Genomic DNA, 17,078 nt, shown 5'->3' with positions numbered 1-17,078 from the left:
GTATAAGCTTCATGGACCTTTTTGGTGAAGACTGTTTCCCTTAGGCTTGACCACGAAGAAATCCATGCTGGTGTTCTATTGCTCACAATGAGCCGTGCGTTTCAGTTTTATTTATTGCAGGATCAATCAGTTGGGAAAACTGGAACTGCAAAATATGGTACAGTCAGCACATATTGAGCTCTTATTTATTAGTCTGTAAGACCAAAATGCATAGGTTGGTTGTAACTTTATTGAAATCGATCAAAGGAAGTAGAAAAGCAGCAAACAAGGCAATGGAAGGTATTAAGTAGAGACAAGAACAGAGCATAAGCAAACAGGACGATGAGCACCATGTCTTGCTTTTTTTTATATATATATTTGTCTGATGACATATATATATATATATTTTACGTTATCATCATCTGCACTTTAAACGGATGAACTGCTCGAAAAGAGATTCATATATACATGATTCTTTAACGCTTTAAAACTTTAATTTATAAAATAAGCTTTAAAAACTTCAAAATACACCCGCCACAAAACCCGGCGGGGCGGTAGTCATAATCTCCTAATCCTCATAATCATCTTCATCTTTGCATATTAAGAAGAAAAAATAAAGGAAAATAAAGAAAACAATGAAGATGAATAGACCCTTTGTTAACACTCGTGCCCCTTTCTGCAATCAAGAGCTCCGGCAAAACGGGTCAGCCTTCCCACAAATGTTGCTGGCTTCGCACTTATCATCTCCATCTTCGTGAAGTCGTAATGCGGCGATTTGAGCTGCCCCGACGTCCGAAAACGGGCTCCGTTCAGCAACAAATCCCCTTCCGATCGCCATATCCATTTGCTCCATTCCTCTTCCGATGCATAATTCCTATTCGTTACCTGCACGTACACAACATTTGAATAAATTAATTATTTAAACTCGAATTATAACATAATTATCGTAACATTGAATAGTGTTGTAATTCGATTCACCTCTTTTGCTTTAGAGTCGTCCGGAGCAACGAACCGATTGCCCTGACTAATAATGGTGGGATGCTTGCTACCGCCGATGGCATACATTTTCCAGTGTGTGTAATCATTATTAACAACATGGAAGAAACCCCATCTACATCTCGGCATTCTTTGAATCAATTCCTTGCCGAAATGGTTAAACGTTACGGTGACTTGCATCAATTTATCTCTTTCGTAACTATCACTTGCACCCAATAAAATCACCTGAACAAAGGATCGAATATAGTTGATTATACAATATATTTATAATGAAAACATGTAGAGGGCTTATGTTTACATCGTTATGGTGGGTGAAATGGCAGTTCGAGATCGTGATGGCGGTGGAGCCTTGAACTGCATCGATGAGTCCATCTTGACATTCCGACATCGAAAGATGATCGAGCCAAATGTTTGTCGATCCGAAAATGTTAATGCCATCTCCGTCGCCCATGGTCCGCAAACCGTAATGATCCACGGAGTCCCTTATCACGGTACTCTGGCTAGGAAGAATGTGATGAACATGGATGTTAGAGATGATGACATCTTGCACGAACTGAAGTGTCATCCCGGCTCCATATCCGATATGGACGTTGGCTCCGCGACCGTCGATCGTCTTCTTGCTCTGGATGATCAGCTCATGCGACAACTTGATGTGCATGTCGTGAGCAAAAATGATCCACAGCGGCTCTTTCTGGATTACTGCCCAACGTAAAGTTCCATGCTTAGGGTTCAACATGTCATCGTCGGAATTATCGGTCACCACGTAGAAATCGCCGTCTTTTCCTCCTTCGGTTTTGTGGCCAAAACCAACCACGCAATCCGCTAGCTTCTTACGGTTGTCGGCCCAGTTAGCCCTACACCGCCAGCATTTGTCAATGGGGTTGGTCACCATGCATGGCCCCGTGTACTTCTTGTGTTTGCCCCTCAAGCTCCTCCTGGTAGTCGTGGTGGCGTTACCACCGTCGCCGTCGCCGCCCAAATCCCATATTCGGTTTCTGGATGTTTTAAGAGCCCTGCACGAAGTTTTCCATCGAACACGATCAATTATAACACATATATACATTTATGTTAGAAGTTCATGAATAAGAATTACAGGTTAACATGTTGATTGAGTTTCCTGGTGACGTTTTCTGGGTTGGGATCATAAGCAGCGAGGGTGTTCTTCCATGCCTCTCGCTCGCGTTGCTTCCAGAATTCATCGTATTCAGCGATAAAACTTCCCCATAGGGTTGGGATAAGAGCGGCAAATGAGAAAAGGAACACCAGCCGGCTCGTACTCGTCGTCATTCCCGTTTCCTTCTAATTCGTTTATTGTGTTTTTGTTTTTGGACTGGGTTAAGGCCCTAGGATTTTTAAGACTGAACAGTAACTACAAGTTCAATCCCAGTTAACACCAATTCAAAAAATGGTGTAAACCCTGAATTATCCAAGGCACTAAAAAGATGCTATGTGCCAACTTTTGAAGGTTGGCCAGCGACTAATTCTTTTATTTAGATATATTTATGTGTTGGATTCAATACCCCTCCTTTGGGGTTTATATAATGCTTCTGCATGTACTGTATGGTTCTATTTTTTTTCTTTTGAGGAAGTATGGTTCGAAAATTGTGCGTGGAGAATGGGGAACCATTTACTACACACTTTGTTTTCTCCACAAATACCTCGGACTTTTTCATTTGATCAGTGGCACCAATACCACCGAAGGTGCCGGAGAACAAAGAAAAGATGGGCTTCCTTGAGCTCCATGAACTAACCCACACAATAGCGGCGGATCTAGAAATTAAAAAATAGGGATTCAAAAATTTAATATTTGATTCTAAAAAAAGTTGGATGTTCAATTTTTTTAATTTTTTCTTATTCCCATTAGTAAATTAAACTAAATTTAACATTTTTCTCAAAATAATGGATGTGCAATAGCTCCCCTATGGAGCCATGTACATCCGCCCACACAATGTCTTGTAAAGACACCATAAAAAAGCCTTTAAACTATAAAATAAGGGTCAAAATTTGTTATACCTTCGGTGACCAGAGCTTTTGGCTCGTCTAAATCCTCTAAACACATGGTTTTGGTCGACCACAACTTATAGATAAGACCTCTAATAGGCTTATGTGATAAAACTTCTAACATGTTTATGTGATGTGTCAGAATAAAATATCCATTATGACTCCATGGTTGACACGCACTAAAGTCCATTATAAATATTCTTCATCAAAACTGAGAAGATGGGTAAACGCTCATTAACACAATTGATCCTTCTTGAATCTCCCTCCACCTCTTATGATAACTTAATCTCTTCTTCATTTAAACATTGATCGGGACTCTCCTCTTATATTAAAAAGGGTGAATCGCTAACGACTGACAAGATAAACTTGTTGTCATCAATAATTTTTTTTTTAATTTTAAAATTTATAAGGACCAAATAAATATAAATGAGTAGACTGAAGTTTAATTTGATTGATTTGAAAACCAAAATTGACTTAATAATTAAACCCTAATTTTTGTTGTTTGGGTTGTTGAACTTATGTTAATTAACTAAAATTTGTTAAGGATATAAAAGAAATTATACCAGAAAATTTAGGGTTATTTCTCAGAGCCTAAATAGTTTTGTACATGAGAACAAGAACTAAATCTATAAACTTGTACAAAGTACAAGGACTAGTCTAAATAATTTCCATTGAACACCACACTCCTCCATGTAAATTTTAACAACATGAGAAAAGTGTTGAAGAAAAGGTACAAGGCTGAACTATATATATATATATATATATATATATATATAACAAAGTCTTTAAACCTCTCCATCTTGCTCATTCATACGACGAAGTTTAAAGGAGAAGGAACGTGGAGAGAGTGCATTCACGGGCTTGTCCTTCGTACGGATCAGATTGTAACACCACGCCCCTGTCACCGGCCAACCACATATATCCATATTCCCTTACAGTAATCACTGGCTACCGCTGGTCCGATTGTCCTCGCCGGGTTCATCGATCCTCCCGATACCGGTCTGGATTCGATTCCCTACACAACTCGTTAGTGTATAGTTTTTATGAAGAGTAATCAACAGGAAGCTTGATACTACCCGGCCAAGATTGAAGTTATGCAGACAGCTGAACCCACTGCTATGCCTGCTAGCTCCCCTATCTACCATTGTGGAAACATATACATATATATTTATATATATAAGACATAATATTAAAAAATGTTCATAGTGTTTGATAAAATATTCACTTTGATCCCTATTTTTTTAAGCACTTTTATCTCCATTTCATTTTAGGATAAAATATCTCTTATTGGATGAAAATAGTTGGTTTACTAATAGTCAACTTTTGTTGTTGATGGCAAAGTTCTATGTGTTCAAAGTGAATGTGACATGTGACACATGTTTAAAGTAATTATATAGTATATGTCATGTATAAGTGATGACGTTGTACATGTCACAGTACTGTGTACATAAGTGGTGATGCCACGTCATCACTTTGGATAAATAGAACTTGTTACGTCATCGACAAACGTTGACCATTAGTCAATTAACAGTTTTCATCCTACTAGAAAAAATTTTGCCCTAAAATTAAATATTGAAAAGTGAAAACCAAAGTGCTTAAAGAAATAGAGATTAAAATAACGATCTTATCATATATTAGGGGTGAATTTTAGTATCATAATTATATATAAACAGAAAACAATTCAATTTTATTCACGGTTTTGAAGAAAATTTGATAATCTTACAGCTTTGGTATCAGTGGCCACAGCTGAAGCGATGAACATCATTGAGAAGGTGACAACTATTTCCATGATCAGAGCTTGCAAATCTGAACCAGATGGTGATGTGGTGCCAACATGTTTTATTGGATGTAATAATACACGAAGTGTGAATGATGCAGAGATTGCTCCCGTTAGTTGAGCTGCACCATAAAACGGGACCTGCAAGGTTTCATTAAGATTCTAATTTTATGCAACTTGAACATAATTTTGACCATAATTATTTCATTAAATTCTAAATTTATGCAACTTGAACATAATATAATTAACTATAATTATTGCTATACTGTCTTCACAATTATTGATCTCATAATACAATATTTGTACCTTCATGCATGTTTCCCACTTTATACACTCAAACAGATGAGTTCAGTTCCTACCACAATTTTTTAAATAAAATAATTAATATAAATTCAAATAATTCCATATTTTCTATCTTGGTATAAAACAATGACGTTGTTAGTTGGGTATTAAATTCCCCATGCCATATATATATATATATATATTACTTTTCATGGATTTTGGCAAGTCGAAGGATCTCTAAAAGTTTAAGGATTAATTTAGAATGAGAGTCATATTTGGGGATGAAATTGAAATGTTTAAAAGTTTAAGAATTAAAATGAGGGTCATAGTTTAGGGACATATGATGCAATTAACTCTATATCTTAGAATAAATTATCCGTTTGATTATTTAGTTATTGTTTCTTTTCACTTTGGCCATTGATATTATGATTTTATTAATTAGGTCACTTAATTATTTAAATACTTCAATCAAATTAGTAGTCATTAATATTTAACGAAAATAGTGACGTAACAATTAATAAAATTAGCATATTGTATATTAATCCTTGATATTTACATATTCTATCGATTTAATCTTGATTTTAATTTAATATAAAAAATAACTCTCCAATCAAAAGATATCTATCACGATACATTTCACTAATGAAGCATATCACCACTTAATTAGAGTATTTTTAAATTAATTTTGATATTCAAATTATATAATTTTTCCTTCTAATTAAATAGATCAAAATTTATTATGGGCGCACCTTAACCACTGGGTAAACTCCATCTTTGTCATTAGTTTACAAAATCATTTATAAAATTTATTTTAGATTATAATATAAAAAAAACAATTAGGTATTGATAAGACAAACGTGAGACTCTAGCTTGGAATGGAAGTACTTCAACCGCAAGGGTAAATCATAAACTTGAAAACTATATATCCTTAGTATCTATTAAAAATTATTTTAAATTTTATATATTTTTATAGATCACATTAATTATAAATTCATTTATTTTTAATAAAAATATTTGTATACATTTTTTTAATATTAAAGAATTTAGATATCATTTATCAACATATTTTAATTTATAATATCATGTCTAATATGATACTTATCTTTTTGGATAGGAGTGAGCATTTGATCTAGTCGAGTCGAGTTAAATTTTTTTGAGTTGACGAGTCGTATTTTACAAATATAATTTAACTTGAATTTTTTTTCGAGTCGAGTCAAGTTTAAGAAAATTGAGTCTAGTTCTTCGAGTTTCTATGCTAATTTTATTATAATTATTTATAGTATTATGGTAAGGGTTGATTCCAATTTTTCGACTTTCTCTAACCATATAAGATTATATATATATTTCATATTCTTTCCACATTATAATGTAATTTAATATATCAAATATAATCTAAAATTGAAAATATATTCACAATATTATATTTTTCTTTACTTTGAGGGTAAAATATTGATGAGAGTATAAAAGAATCAATACATTGATGGGAAGAAAGAATTTGCAAACAATTGTAATCAAAGACTAAGTTGAGTAAAATGCAATGTCAAGGTCTAAATAAAAAAGAGAGTACATTTTTAGTAAAAATAAATAAATATTGAAGTTACATAGGTATTATATTGTAGTAAATGAGCATGTGATTCAAATTTGATAAAAGAATGACTTAAAATAAAAGATGAATTGATGAAATAAGCAAATTACGAAAAATATAGGGACTAAATTGAAAAATAAAAAAATTTGTTATAAAAAATAAGAGTTGAAAGTACATATGTATTCCACTATGGTTTAGGAGCATGTTGTTCAAATTTGGTCAAAAATAGACTCAAATGAGGAGGTATTGAAGGAATAATGAAATCAGTGACTAAATCATAAAACTATCAAAATACATAGTCAAGTTTTTGGTTTTTCGAATAACCCAAAATTTTCAAATTTCATCTCGACTCGAACTCGAAATTTCGAATTGATAATTCGAGTTGAAAACTTTAATAACTCGAAATTGGGAAAAATTGATTTTTCGAGTTGAATCGAGTTTTACTCACCTCTATTCTTGGAAACATGTTTAATATGATACTAAATATTTAAATCTTAAACTAAATAATCCAAAAACAAAAACATCTTTTAAAATCACTTTTCTCTATGGTAATTTAAAAAAAATAATGTTAAACTAATCGTCGTATTAAATCTCGACATAGCTAATGGCAGCCCCTTAGCTCAACTCCGGTCATATAATAAGCCAATTTTCACATTAATTCGGCACATATTGCAATGAGTTGTACGTTGTCTAAATGAGCAGTTATCTACACAACAGAACTGTTTCATAGCTCTTTCCCAGATAAAGAAAAGATTTAGCATAAACCAATACATAAATCAAAATCCATGTATGGTCCGATACAAGAACAAAATTAGACAACAGACGAACAAGAAGTTTCGAATCTTCATGATGCTACTGAGTTTCGGTTTCGGATTCACAGTTCACAGCTTACACCTATAAGAAGAACCAGCTAGACATGCAAACAGAGTGATAAATTCCGACAAATCATGCAAGGGAAGGGAAGGCTACAAGTACGCCTATCTATCACACTCGAGTCGAGTAGAATAAAAGTGATATAACTTACGAGAAGGCACGGAAGATGGATTTGGATGCAAGAATAAGAGAAGAGCATGATATGATGTTGAAATTGCTGCAGTGGAATGAATCTATTCACACAATACAACATTTCTCCAGACTTGCACAACAATTGAAAACTAAGTTTTGGCGGATAATATTAGATGTGATATCACAATAGACAGTAACCTTCTCGAAATATCTGGTTCGGAACCTTACTAGCTTATAGCTCTATCAATCACTAAATCAAGCTCTTGTAATTTGTGAGGTACTATTATGAAGCTCAAAATGCAGGCAAAGTTATGGTTTCTATGAGATGAATGTATCAAATTAACAGAGTTCGGAATATGCGACAAAAACTACATTGCCGATGACAAATAATATCTTCTTCAATGTCAATCAAAACATAGCACGAAGTTTTAGCAAGGATAAACAAAAGATAACATCCAACATCAAGGAAAGAGTTCAGATACATCAAACAGATACCCGAAACTACCAATCATTCAAGGATTGGTGATATAAAGGATTGGTGTTTCTATCATCTGCATCAGCAAAAGATAAAGCATCGTTTGTATCGAAAGAAAATGTTTACTTTAAGCAATTGGCATCTCAAGAAAAATTTAGCAATCTTCTTCAACTCATATTTTATCACCACCACTATTCAGACAGTTCAACATATCGCATAATAGTCTACCGGGTTTCAAGCTTTCAACGATCACAGCATAATCAATTAAAATGAAATTCTAGAAACTATAACTGCATAAAACAAATTGCACCACTATGAACCCTAAACATAAGTTTCAAAGGCTAAATTACCATTAAAATAGTGATTAAATAAATGAAAAGTAAATATTCTTATATTCTCCACTATAATCAACTGTATATAATCCTCTTACAACTTATTGCCATGAGAGCTTATTTAAAGACAACATAGTTTCTGATTAAACGAACCAGAGAAGGCATACCTCACTGCATTATGACTACTTTCTGTATTGCTTTTGATTACTCTATCTATGGTACTCTCATTCCGAAATCCTATTTCTTGATCTTTCTCTTCTTTGACCCAGGAACCTCCAATCTGCCTACAGAACATCCACACCTAGCTCGAAACACGAGCACTGCTCGTCCGTTAATCGGTGCAATCTTCTTCAGTTCGGCTTCCAATTCCTTATGATGGTCCCGGGGCAATTCGAAAAGTACCCTCTTAACACCATCTTTAACCAGAGTGCTCGAGTTCTTGACACATTCGTCGGTTTCCAGCTGAATATCGAATTTGGCTGCCTTGCTAAGCCCTTTACAATTAGGGTTCCTGCATTTCCTAGTTGTACATAAAAGCAAAATCCAAGCAGCTATTGCAGCACAAGAAAAACCAAGTAAAATAGATCCATATACCATTGGATCTCTCATCATTTCCTCTCCAATCACATAAAAGGCAGTTCCAATGAATTCAATCAATTTCAACGATATCCACTTTATACTTGGAAACAACAAGAATCCACAAGCAGCAATCACAGCAATTAAGATGACAACATCGATGGCAGCAGATCTTGATCTTTCACAAGATGGAATTTTTAAACAACTTGGTGAATTGGATACCTTGTGTTTCTTGCAAAAATTGTTCCTCGATGAAGACGACGATGATTTGGAGGTCATCACAATATCATTTGAATTCACGGAATTTTCCATGATTGTAGCTGAAGAAGCCTGGTCAACCGAGTTGCAGACCGAGATTGAGCTATGGAAATAGACCATTTCAAATCAAACCCCGAATTTTAAATCCAAAATCAATCAGAACCCCCAATTCGAAACGCCTATCAATTTTCCTCCAACCGAAGCACCAAATCCAGATCAAAATCAAACCCACCTCGTAGAAAATCGTAAAGAAAACAACTTTATTGTTCCCACATCAATACCATGTGATATAATTAGCATCCAAATGATTAAATTTCTCGGGGGGGTGGGGGGGGGAACACAAAAAAGAGAAGAATCGGGATTGATTTAATTACAGAAAATCCGGCTATTGAGAGAAATAGAAGGGACAAAGGAAGAGTCATTTTACCCTTTTGGCATTATTCTTTCCTTTTATCACTAAATTTTCTTGATCGAGCTTGGTTCGTTTCCGAGTCATGGCTTTTGCTGTAAAAGGGACGCGTTTAAAGATAACACGAAAGGGAAGATGTTTTCTTGGGCGTTTTGAAGAATTGAGTGTTTCCAATCACGTCTTCATAATTGTTCTCGTCTACAAATTCAATTTTTCTGTTTTCTTCTTGTACACGGAACTGGATTTGTGTTTATGAATTTGGGAATGAGATCTAAACATTTAATCATACTATTTTTTAACTGCGATATCAATAATTTTGTTAATTGCTAACCATTGGTAGCTTAGTTGATAGCGTATTAACAGTTTAGCGGTCTAATTGAAAAATATTAGTTTGGTGATCAAAATATAATCAACAATATAATTTAGTGACTATCCATAAAATTTATCCTAACATTTTTCAGGATATACTACATATATGACCATTTAACTATAGAAGATTCTATTTTGACCATTAGTCGTTCAATTTTATTAATAAGACTAATTGACTATTTAAATAACACCAATTAAGGCATCCGTCTTTAATATTTGACGGAGGAACCGATATAATAGTTAATAACATTAATAATATTAATATAAGTACATACTTAATATTTATTACTTTTATATTAAAATGATTTGATTTTAATTTAATAAATCTAATCCTTAAAGATAGTGACACATATGGCATGTTTTAACATCTAATTAAGAAAATAATCGAAGAAAAAAATGATTAAGGGGACTCAAACCCAAGTCTTGAGAAAGGAGTGATGTACCTTTATCATTGGAACCATAATTCCAAAACATTTACCTACATCGCCCGTCAATAATGTTGTTTCGGTCGTTTCTTTTTATCGTCAGACACTCTATTTAATCATAGTGCAATGCACGATGGAAGAAATCATCACTTGAATCGTTGTTGGAATTGTAGCATGTTGTTGAAATTATTTGGTTATTACATCGTCGATTTTCCGTTGCAATCACCGCGTGAAGCAAGGTAATTCGAATGCTGGGGGTTCAAGCAAGCGAACATCGTTGGGGTTTCAACCGATTGGCCGCATTGTTGGCGACCGACAATAATAAAAGGTTGAAATTATAATTTTTTGAGATTTTGGATGTTTTTAATTTCAAAAACATATTGACATTTTTAAAAATACAATTCTAAGTGTTTTTTTTTAGAAAATAAAAATTTATAAGCTTGACAAGTGTCACTTAACTACTAAATTTAACGATCGTTATAGTTCAGATACCTAAAAATATAACATCAGAAATATGAAACACTTATTTTTAACGAATTTTTAATACTAAATATATACTTTGAGTATTATTTTTTCATTAAGACTTTGCAAGAATATTAAAATGTTAATAAAATTAGTTAGTATTTGTTATTATGTAAGCACTTCAGTTGGTTGGTTAACAAATTATTAGTGGACTATATAAGCCTAGCAATATAGAGGATTAAATGAAACCATTGTAATTCATTTTATATCCAATTTAGTAATAAACTCTATTTTCCTTTTATATGTTTTTCACCGAACAACAGTTACTAGCTTTCTTCTTCATTGACTGATGTCGTTTGATAGCCTCCGACCACCGCGCTAGAACTGCAAGATCTCTTACATGGTATCATTCACTAAAAGATCATGTTACCATTTTTTTCCACCGTTGCGCTGTCGATTGACGATTGAGTTCCATTTCTCTCTCGTCGTTGGTAATGCAAAGTTTGTAGATCCTACCAATCTCCAGTTTTGTTCTTGTATCCAAATCAATCCAATGGTCTAAAGTAGGGAAGATCAACAAGATAACAAATAAGCGTTATTTTGATCAGTCGTGGCAATGTCAAATTCAACCCTGTGAAAAAAGATAAACGAAAAAACGATAAAAAAATCGTAAGCTACCAAAATGCAGATAAAAACTTGCCACAAAGTAGAGATAAACGTGTTATAAATACATAGAACATTTCACAAAGACATATTTATTTTTATTAAAAAATTAAAAAAATAAAGAAAAAAACTGATTGAAAATATAGGTGGAGGAAACGTGTAATACAGTTGCTAGTCATTTTTGGTGTCACGTGCATTGCAACGCCTTTTATTTATTTGTTTCCCATCCAACTTCTCCAAATCATAATATCCCACACGAGTATAGAGCATCTAAAAAACCTTTCTTTTGATGGTTTACACGTGTCATCCCCAAACCTAAACTAAACCTCCACTCAACCAGGAGAATTCTCGGCCACGAGAAGATAGACTCTTCTTCCCCGCCCCCTTGTTCCACACGTGTGAGAAAACGATTTCTTATTAATTATTTTACTTTTAATTGATCGAAAACAGCTGGCACTTGGCACGGCCTTTTTTTCTCACTTTACTCCCTTTTTTCCCCCGAGAGGCGGGGTCCACGCGAGAATTTGACGCTGATGTGGCAAAATACGTGGTCTTTACGATCCTGGATGGTTTGTGGGACCCACGGACTCGGTGCTTTTAAAACCGGACGCTGACATGGATTTTCTTTTTCCTATGGGTTAATTTTTTTAATTAAAAATTATTTTATGTTAACCGTGAAGCATTAATAATTATTTAAATATTATTGTTATACGGTATATTATGATTTTTTTGTGAGATTTATAAATATTTTAAAAGAGTACAAAAATAAAAATAAATTAATTTATTTTTTTATACAATGCTGGATTGCTGTAGCACCTTATCCACATTTAACAAGCAACGAGGTTTTTTTTTCCATATATAAAAGAGTTGATTAAGAAAGAATAAGCTTATGAACCATAGAAAAAGATATGGAAGGACTGGGAAGTGGAGCAATGGGCCAACTTAAATCCTCAGCCACAAACTACGCCAAAAAGCTATAAATAAATGATTTTTTTATAGTGGAATTAAACCCAAATTAGCTTTTGCTTCAATATTCTAAAAAAAAGGACAGAGAAAGATCCTTTTAAGGCCACAAAGAAATTGTGGATGAAAATGATCCTTTATGCGGACGTGGCATATCAACTTGTTTAAACAAATCTAAAACGTAGACTCCACGGGACCATCATCTCTTATACACTTTTCTTTTTTCTTTACCATAGAACCAAATATTTCGAGTGCTTGATCCGATATCGTAATTTATCTTTACTATTTTTATTCCCACAAACCAACCCACACACACAAAAAAGTGGGAGGTGAAAACTATTTTGAAGACAGCATTACATGTGTATGTGTATGTGTATGTGTATGTGTATGTGTATGTGTATGTGTATGTGTATGTGTATGTGTATGTGTATGTGTATGTGTATGTGTATGTGTATGTATGTGTATGTGTATGTGTATGTGTATGTGTATGTGTATGTGTATGTGTATGTGTATGTGTATGTGTATGTGTATGTGTATGTGTATGTGTATGTGTATATGTATGTGTATATGTATATGTATATTATTTTATAACCAAAGTTTTTGTTTTTATTTTAATGTCTTGGTGACGATAAAAGTTTTGTATGATAGCAGTCAGATTTTGCTACAAAACTTTCTCTCTCTAGAAAGTTTCAGTTTTTAGTTTTGTGTTGGCTAAGGATTTAGGGAAGAGAAAAAAAGTCACAGGAAAAGAAAAAGAAAAGAAAGAAAAGAAAAAAACAGGGGGAAAACACAGAAAATGTCGGAACCAAAAGATCCGGCGATCAAATTGTTTGGGAAAATGATCGCTTTGCCTGAGAAATCTCCGAAAGTATCAGAGGGTGACTTTTGTGTTACTTGGGGTGATGATATCACCAACGATGATAATGTTGATGAAGATCAAGGTCATTGTTGCTCGACAAATTCTTCACCAGAGGAAAACAAAGAGGAAGAGAGAGAAGAAGGAGCTGAAAAGGTCAGGGATTTTCTTTTTAAATTCTTGTTTTGGGGATTTTGGTGAATACCCTTTGTTCAAAATATGGAAATGAAAAAAAAAAGTTGGTCTTTGATGATTTGTTTTGGCTATAAAAATCGTTGTCTTTTGAATGTTAATTATATTCCATTTGTTAGGGGACTGGTTAAAATTTGGATCTTGGTTTAAGTAAAGCTGAGGTTTTTCGCAGTTAGGATTGGCTTTCTCGATATATTCTCTCAAGCATAATCCAATTATTCGTGACAAAGTATTGGTTAATTGATTTTCGGTTAGTTTAGTTGGCTGTGTTTATATGGCAGCTTGCTCCCTGGCTGCTGGATTATAGTTTTCTTCTTCTTCATATTTTGCTATTTCAGGGTGTCACCACTCTCCATTTTTCCTGGAAAATTTTCTGGCTAGCTTCTTTGAAATTGGTAGTTTAGCTCCATTTCATCTGGTTGAATGCTTCTATAGCTTGTGAATTGTGAGAGATGTTTGTTATATGGATTTCTTTCCACTGATTTCCATGAAGATGATAAGCTATGATTAGGATCATCACAATAAAAGCCAAAACAAAATTCAAAGCCTGTTCCTTGTTATGTTTTGCTTTCGTTTCAGTACTTTCAGCGTTCCTTACCATGCCAAGCACAAATTTATTTTACGCTGTCTTTCTGATCAAGTAAAAGCTCGATCTTCCTCTTACCCTATTGATTTTTCTGTTTTTTTGTATATTATTCGTGCGAGTTATATAGCCGAATTTAATTTATAGCTGTTGGAATGGTGGTTGCTATTGGCGTGAAACTGATTCTCTATGTAGCAAATGGAAAGAAAATGCAGTTAGTTATGTATGATGATCATGCTCTTTCAACTACTTTTGGTTTTTGTTCTGATTTTACTTCCTCCGAATTATTCAGGACGCCGTGGGAGACAAAACAACAGGCATTGAGCATGAAGATGGAGATAGAAAGGAGGACGGATCTCAAGAGGATGAAAGTGCTCCTCCAGTTACTTCTGGAGAGTCTACAAATTTGGAGGCAATCTCCGGAGCAACTGACAACTCTAAAACGGCTTCTGTCGAAAAGGAGAACACGGGTTCAAAAACGTCAAAAACAGAAAAAGATCAAAGTGAAACAAGTAATCCGCAAGAAAAAACATTGAAGAAACCTACTAAAATTCTTCCTTGCCCACGCTGCAACAGCATGGATACCAAGTTTTGTTACTACAACAATTACAATGTCAATCAACCCCGACACTTTTGCAAGAACTGCCAAAGATACTGGACAGCTGGTGGGATTATGAGAAATGTGCCTGTGGGAGCTGGACGTCGCAAGAACAAGAATTCAGTGTCTCACTACCGTCACATAGTTGTCTCTGAAGCTCTTCAGAATGCTCATACCGAGATTCCTAATGGAGTCCACCATCCGGCTCTAAAAGCTAATGGTACAGTTCTGACCTTTGGCTCGGACACACCCCTTTGTGAATCAATGGTTTCTGTTTTGAACCTTGCAGATAAAACAATGCATAACACCACACGGAATGGATTTCATAAGCCTGGGGGGTTGAAAATTCATGTTCCTTTTAGAGGTAGAGAAAACGGGGTTGAGTGTTAAAATGGATCATCTGGCTCGACTTCAAAGGATGAGGCAGGTAAAGCTGGGTCTCAAGATCAAACGATGCAGAATTGTCAGGGTTTTCCACCTCAGATGCCATGCTATCCAGGGGCTATTTGGCCTTACCCATGGAATGGAGCTCAATGGGGCTCTCCTGTACCTCCACCTGCTTTCTGCCCTCCGGGCTGCTTTCCAATGCCTTTCTATCCTGCAGCTGCTTACTGGGGTTGTAACGCACTAGGCACTTGGAACGCTCCTTGGCAGCCTCAGCCTTCCACTCCAAAGCAATCAGCCCCAAGTTCGGGTCCTGATTCTCCTACCTTGGGCAAACATTCACGAGACGAGAACATGAGCAAGCCAAGCAACTCTGGAGAAGAGGAGCCAGTAAAGGAAAATAATGCTGCTGAGAGAAGCCTTTGGATTCCGAAAACATTGAGGATCGATGACCCGGGAGAAGCAGGAAAGAGTTCTCTATGGGCAACACTTGGCATTAAGAATGACAAATCTGATTCAATAGGTGTCGGAGGACTCTTCAAAGCATTTCAATCAAAGGGTGATGAAAGGAACCACATTCCTGAAACCTCTCCGGTCTTGCAGGCAAACCCAGCAGCATTGTTGAGGTCAATAAACTTCCACGAGAGCTCATAATCGTGTAAATTACGACTTTTAATTGCTTACGGTACCTGCTTACAACTTGGTGGTGTTAACTACTATACGAATCGTGTCCTACTTCGTTAGCCACTTGGTCATATTCATTCACCAACCCCCTCCTACATAACCAACTCTCAAAGTAGGACGAGGAGAACAAAGGAAGAGTCATATCGTATGGTTTGAAGGCAGGGTGTTTAGCTCAAGTAGAAACTGATTTTCCTTTTTGGGTTTAATTTTGTTTTTGTAATTCCTCATATTTACATAAATGGTATGAGCAGGTTTTTCAGTTAGATGGTTTGCAGAGTTGTGTACATAGCATATATGAAATGGTGAGAGGTAGGACCAAGTAAGTCTCTGTACCATAAATCCCAAATCCCGCTTGTATTTAAATAAATTTGGGAACTCAAGTTTCTTTCTTAAATCTGTACTTTCTTAAAGATCTAGAAAGCAGATTATTTGATTCTCATGAACTGATATAGAAAGCTGTGTGTGTTCATGTATTTCAAGAATCATATCATTTGTGGAATATAAATATATGCAACTTGGGAGACACAGACGAATTCTAATCAGAAAAGGTCCGAAAGATCTTTCCTTTTCCCTAACCGTAGAATCCAAGCAAGTAGCACCAAAAAGGAAGAAACTTCATCATAAAGTTCTTTCTTTTCTCTTCTTTTGTTTTCCTTGATCATAAAGTGGTACTTCTAGTTCTAGTTCCATTTCACTTCACATGGAAGGCACTTATGGGGTTTTCACGTGTGGAAACTAAACACACGTGCACTGCCATATATAACAATAATTATTTCAGACTAAGGGATTGTTTGTTTACTTCAGAATGATTAAGCGTCGAATGATTCAAATGTTGAATGATTCAGAGGTTCTGTATGAATTAGCTCTGAATGTGACATGTTGTTTGATAGATAATGGCTCTGAATCATTCAGAATGTACTTTGATGCTGAATCATTCAGCACTGTTTTATTGAATCAGTCAACATTAAATCATTCAGAGGTGAGAAACAAACACGCTGAATGTTGAACGGTTCAGTATTCAGCGCTGAACGATTCCATTCAGAGCCAAACAAACAGCCACTAAGCACTATAAATTATCCTGAATTGAATTAAATTGTTAATTATCCACATGATTAACTGATATTATATGGTTTATTATCCTTTAACTATTAATATGAAACTAAATATATATGCCTTGTTAGAAATCATTAATTTCATCGGATCTGAAGAAGCTGAAAAGCCTGA

General features: G+C 34.8%; 2 protein-coding genes and 2 pseudogenes across 2 annotated transcripts; 1 reads left to right on the top strand and 3 right to left on the bottom strand.

Annotated features, from left to right (window-relative positions):
• Positions 1–593: 593 nt before the first annotated feature.
• LOC120181691 (probable pectate lyase 19) lies at positions 594–2,436 on the bottom strand. The gene is made up of 4 exons (XM_039186774.1): positions 2,069–2,436; positions 1,274–1,970; positions 958–1,200; positions 594–864 (listed from the first exon to the last, which is right to left on the bottom strand). The coding sequence occupies exons 1-4, from the start codon at positions 2,260–2,262 to the stop codon at positions 637–639; spliced, it is 1,362 nt and encodes a 453-aa protein (XP_039042705.1). The 5' UTR covers positions 2,263–2,436; the 3' UTR covers positions 594–636.
• Positions 2,437–3,761: 1,325 nt separating this feature from the next.
• On the bottom strand, positions 3,762–5,065 carry LOC120181740 (annotated as a pseudogene).
• A 3,381-nt stretch (positions 5,066–8,446) lies between these two features.
• Positions 8,447–9,533, bottom strand: LOC120181785 (uncharacterized protein At5g19025-like). The gene has a single exon (XM_039186844.1). It carries the CDS (start codon positions 9,384–9,386, stop codon positions 8,670–8,672), a length of 717 nt encoding a protein of 238 aa, XP_039042775.1. The 5' UTR covers positions 9,387–9,533; the 3' UTR covers positions 8,447–8,669.
• Positions 9,534–13,148: 3,615 nt separating this feature from the next.
• On the top strand, positions 13,149–16,117 carry LOC120181619 (annotated as a pseudogene).
• Positions 16,118–17,078: the final 961 nt, after the last annotated feature.

Source organism: Hibiscus syriacus, unplaced genomic scaffold (assembly GCF_006381635.1).
Source record: "Hibiscus syriacus cultivar Baekdansim isolate YM2019G1 unplaced genomic scaffold, ASM638163v2 tig00112530_pilon, whole genome shotgun sequence".
NCBI classification, from domain to species: domain Eukaryota; kingdom Viridiplantae; phylum Streptophyta; class Magnoliopsida; order Malvales; family Malvaceae; genus Hibiscus; species Hibiscus syriacus.
The sequence above is the reverse complement of the archived record's forward strand: the minus strand, read 5'-3'. Positions and strand labels throughout refer to the sequence as shown.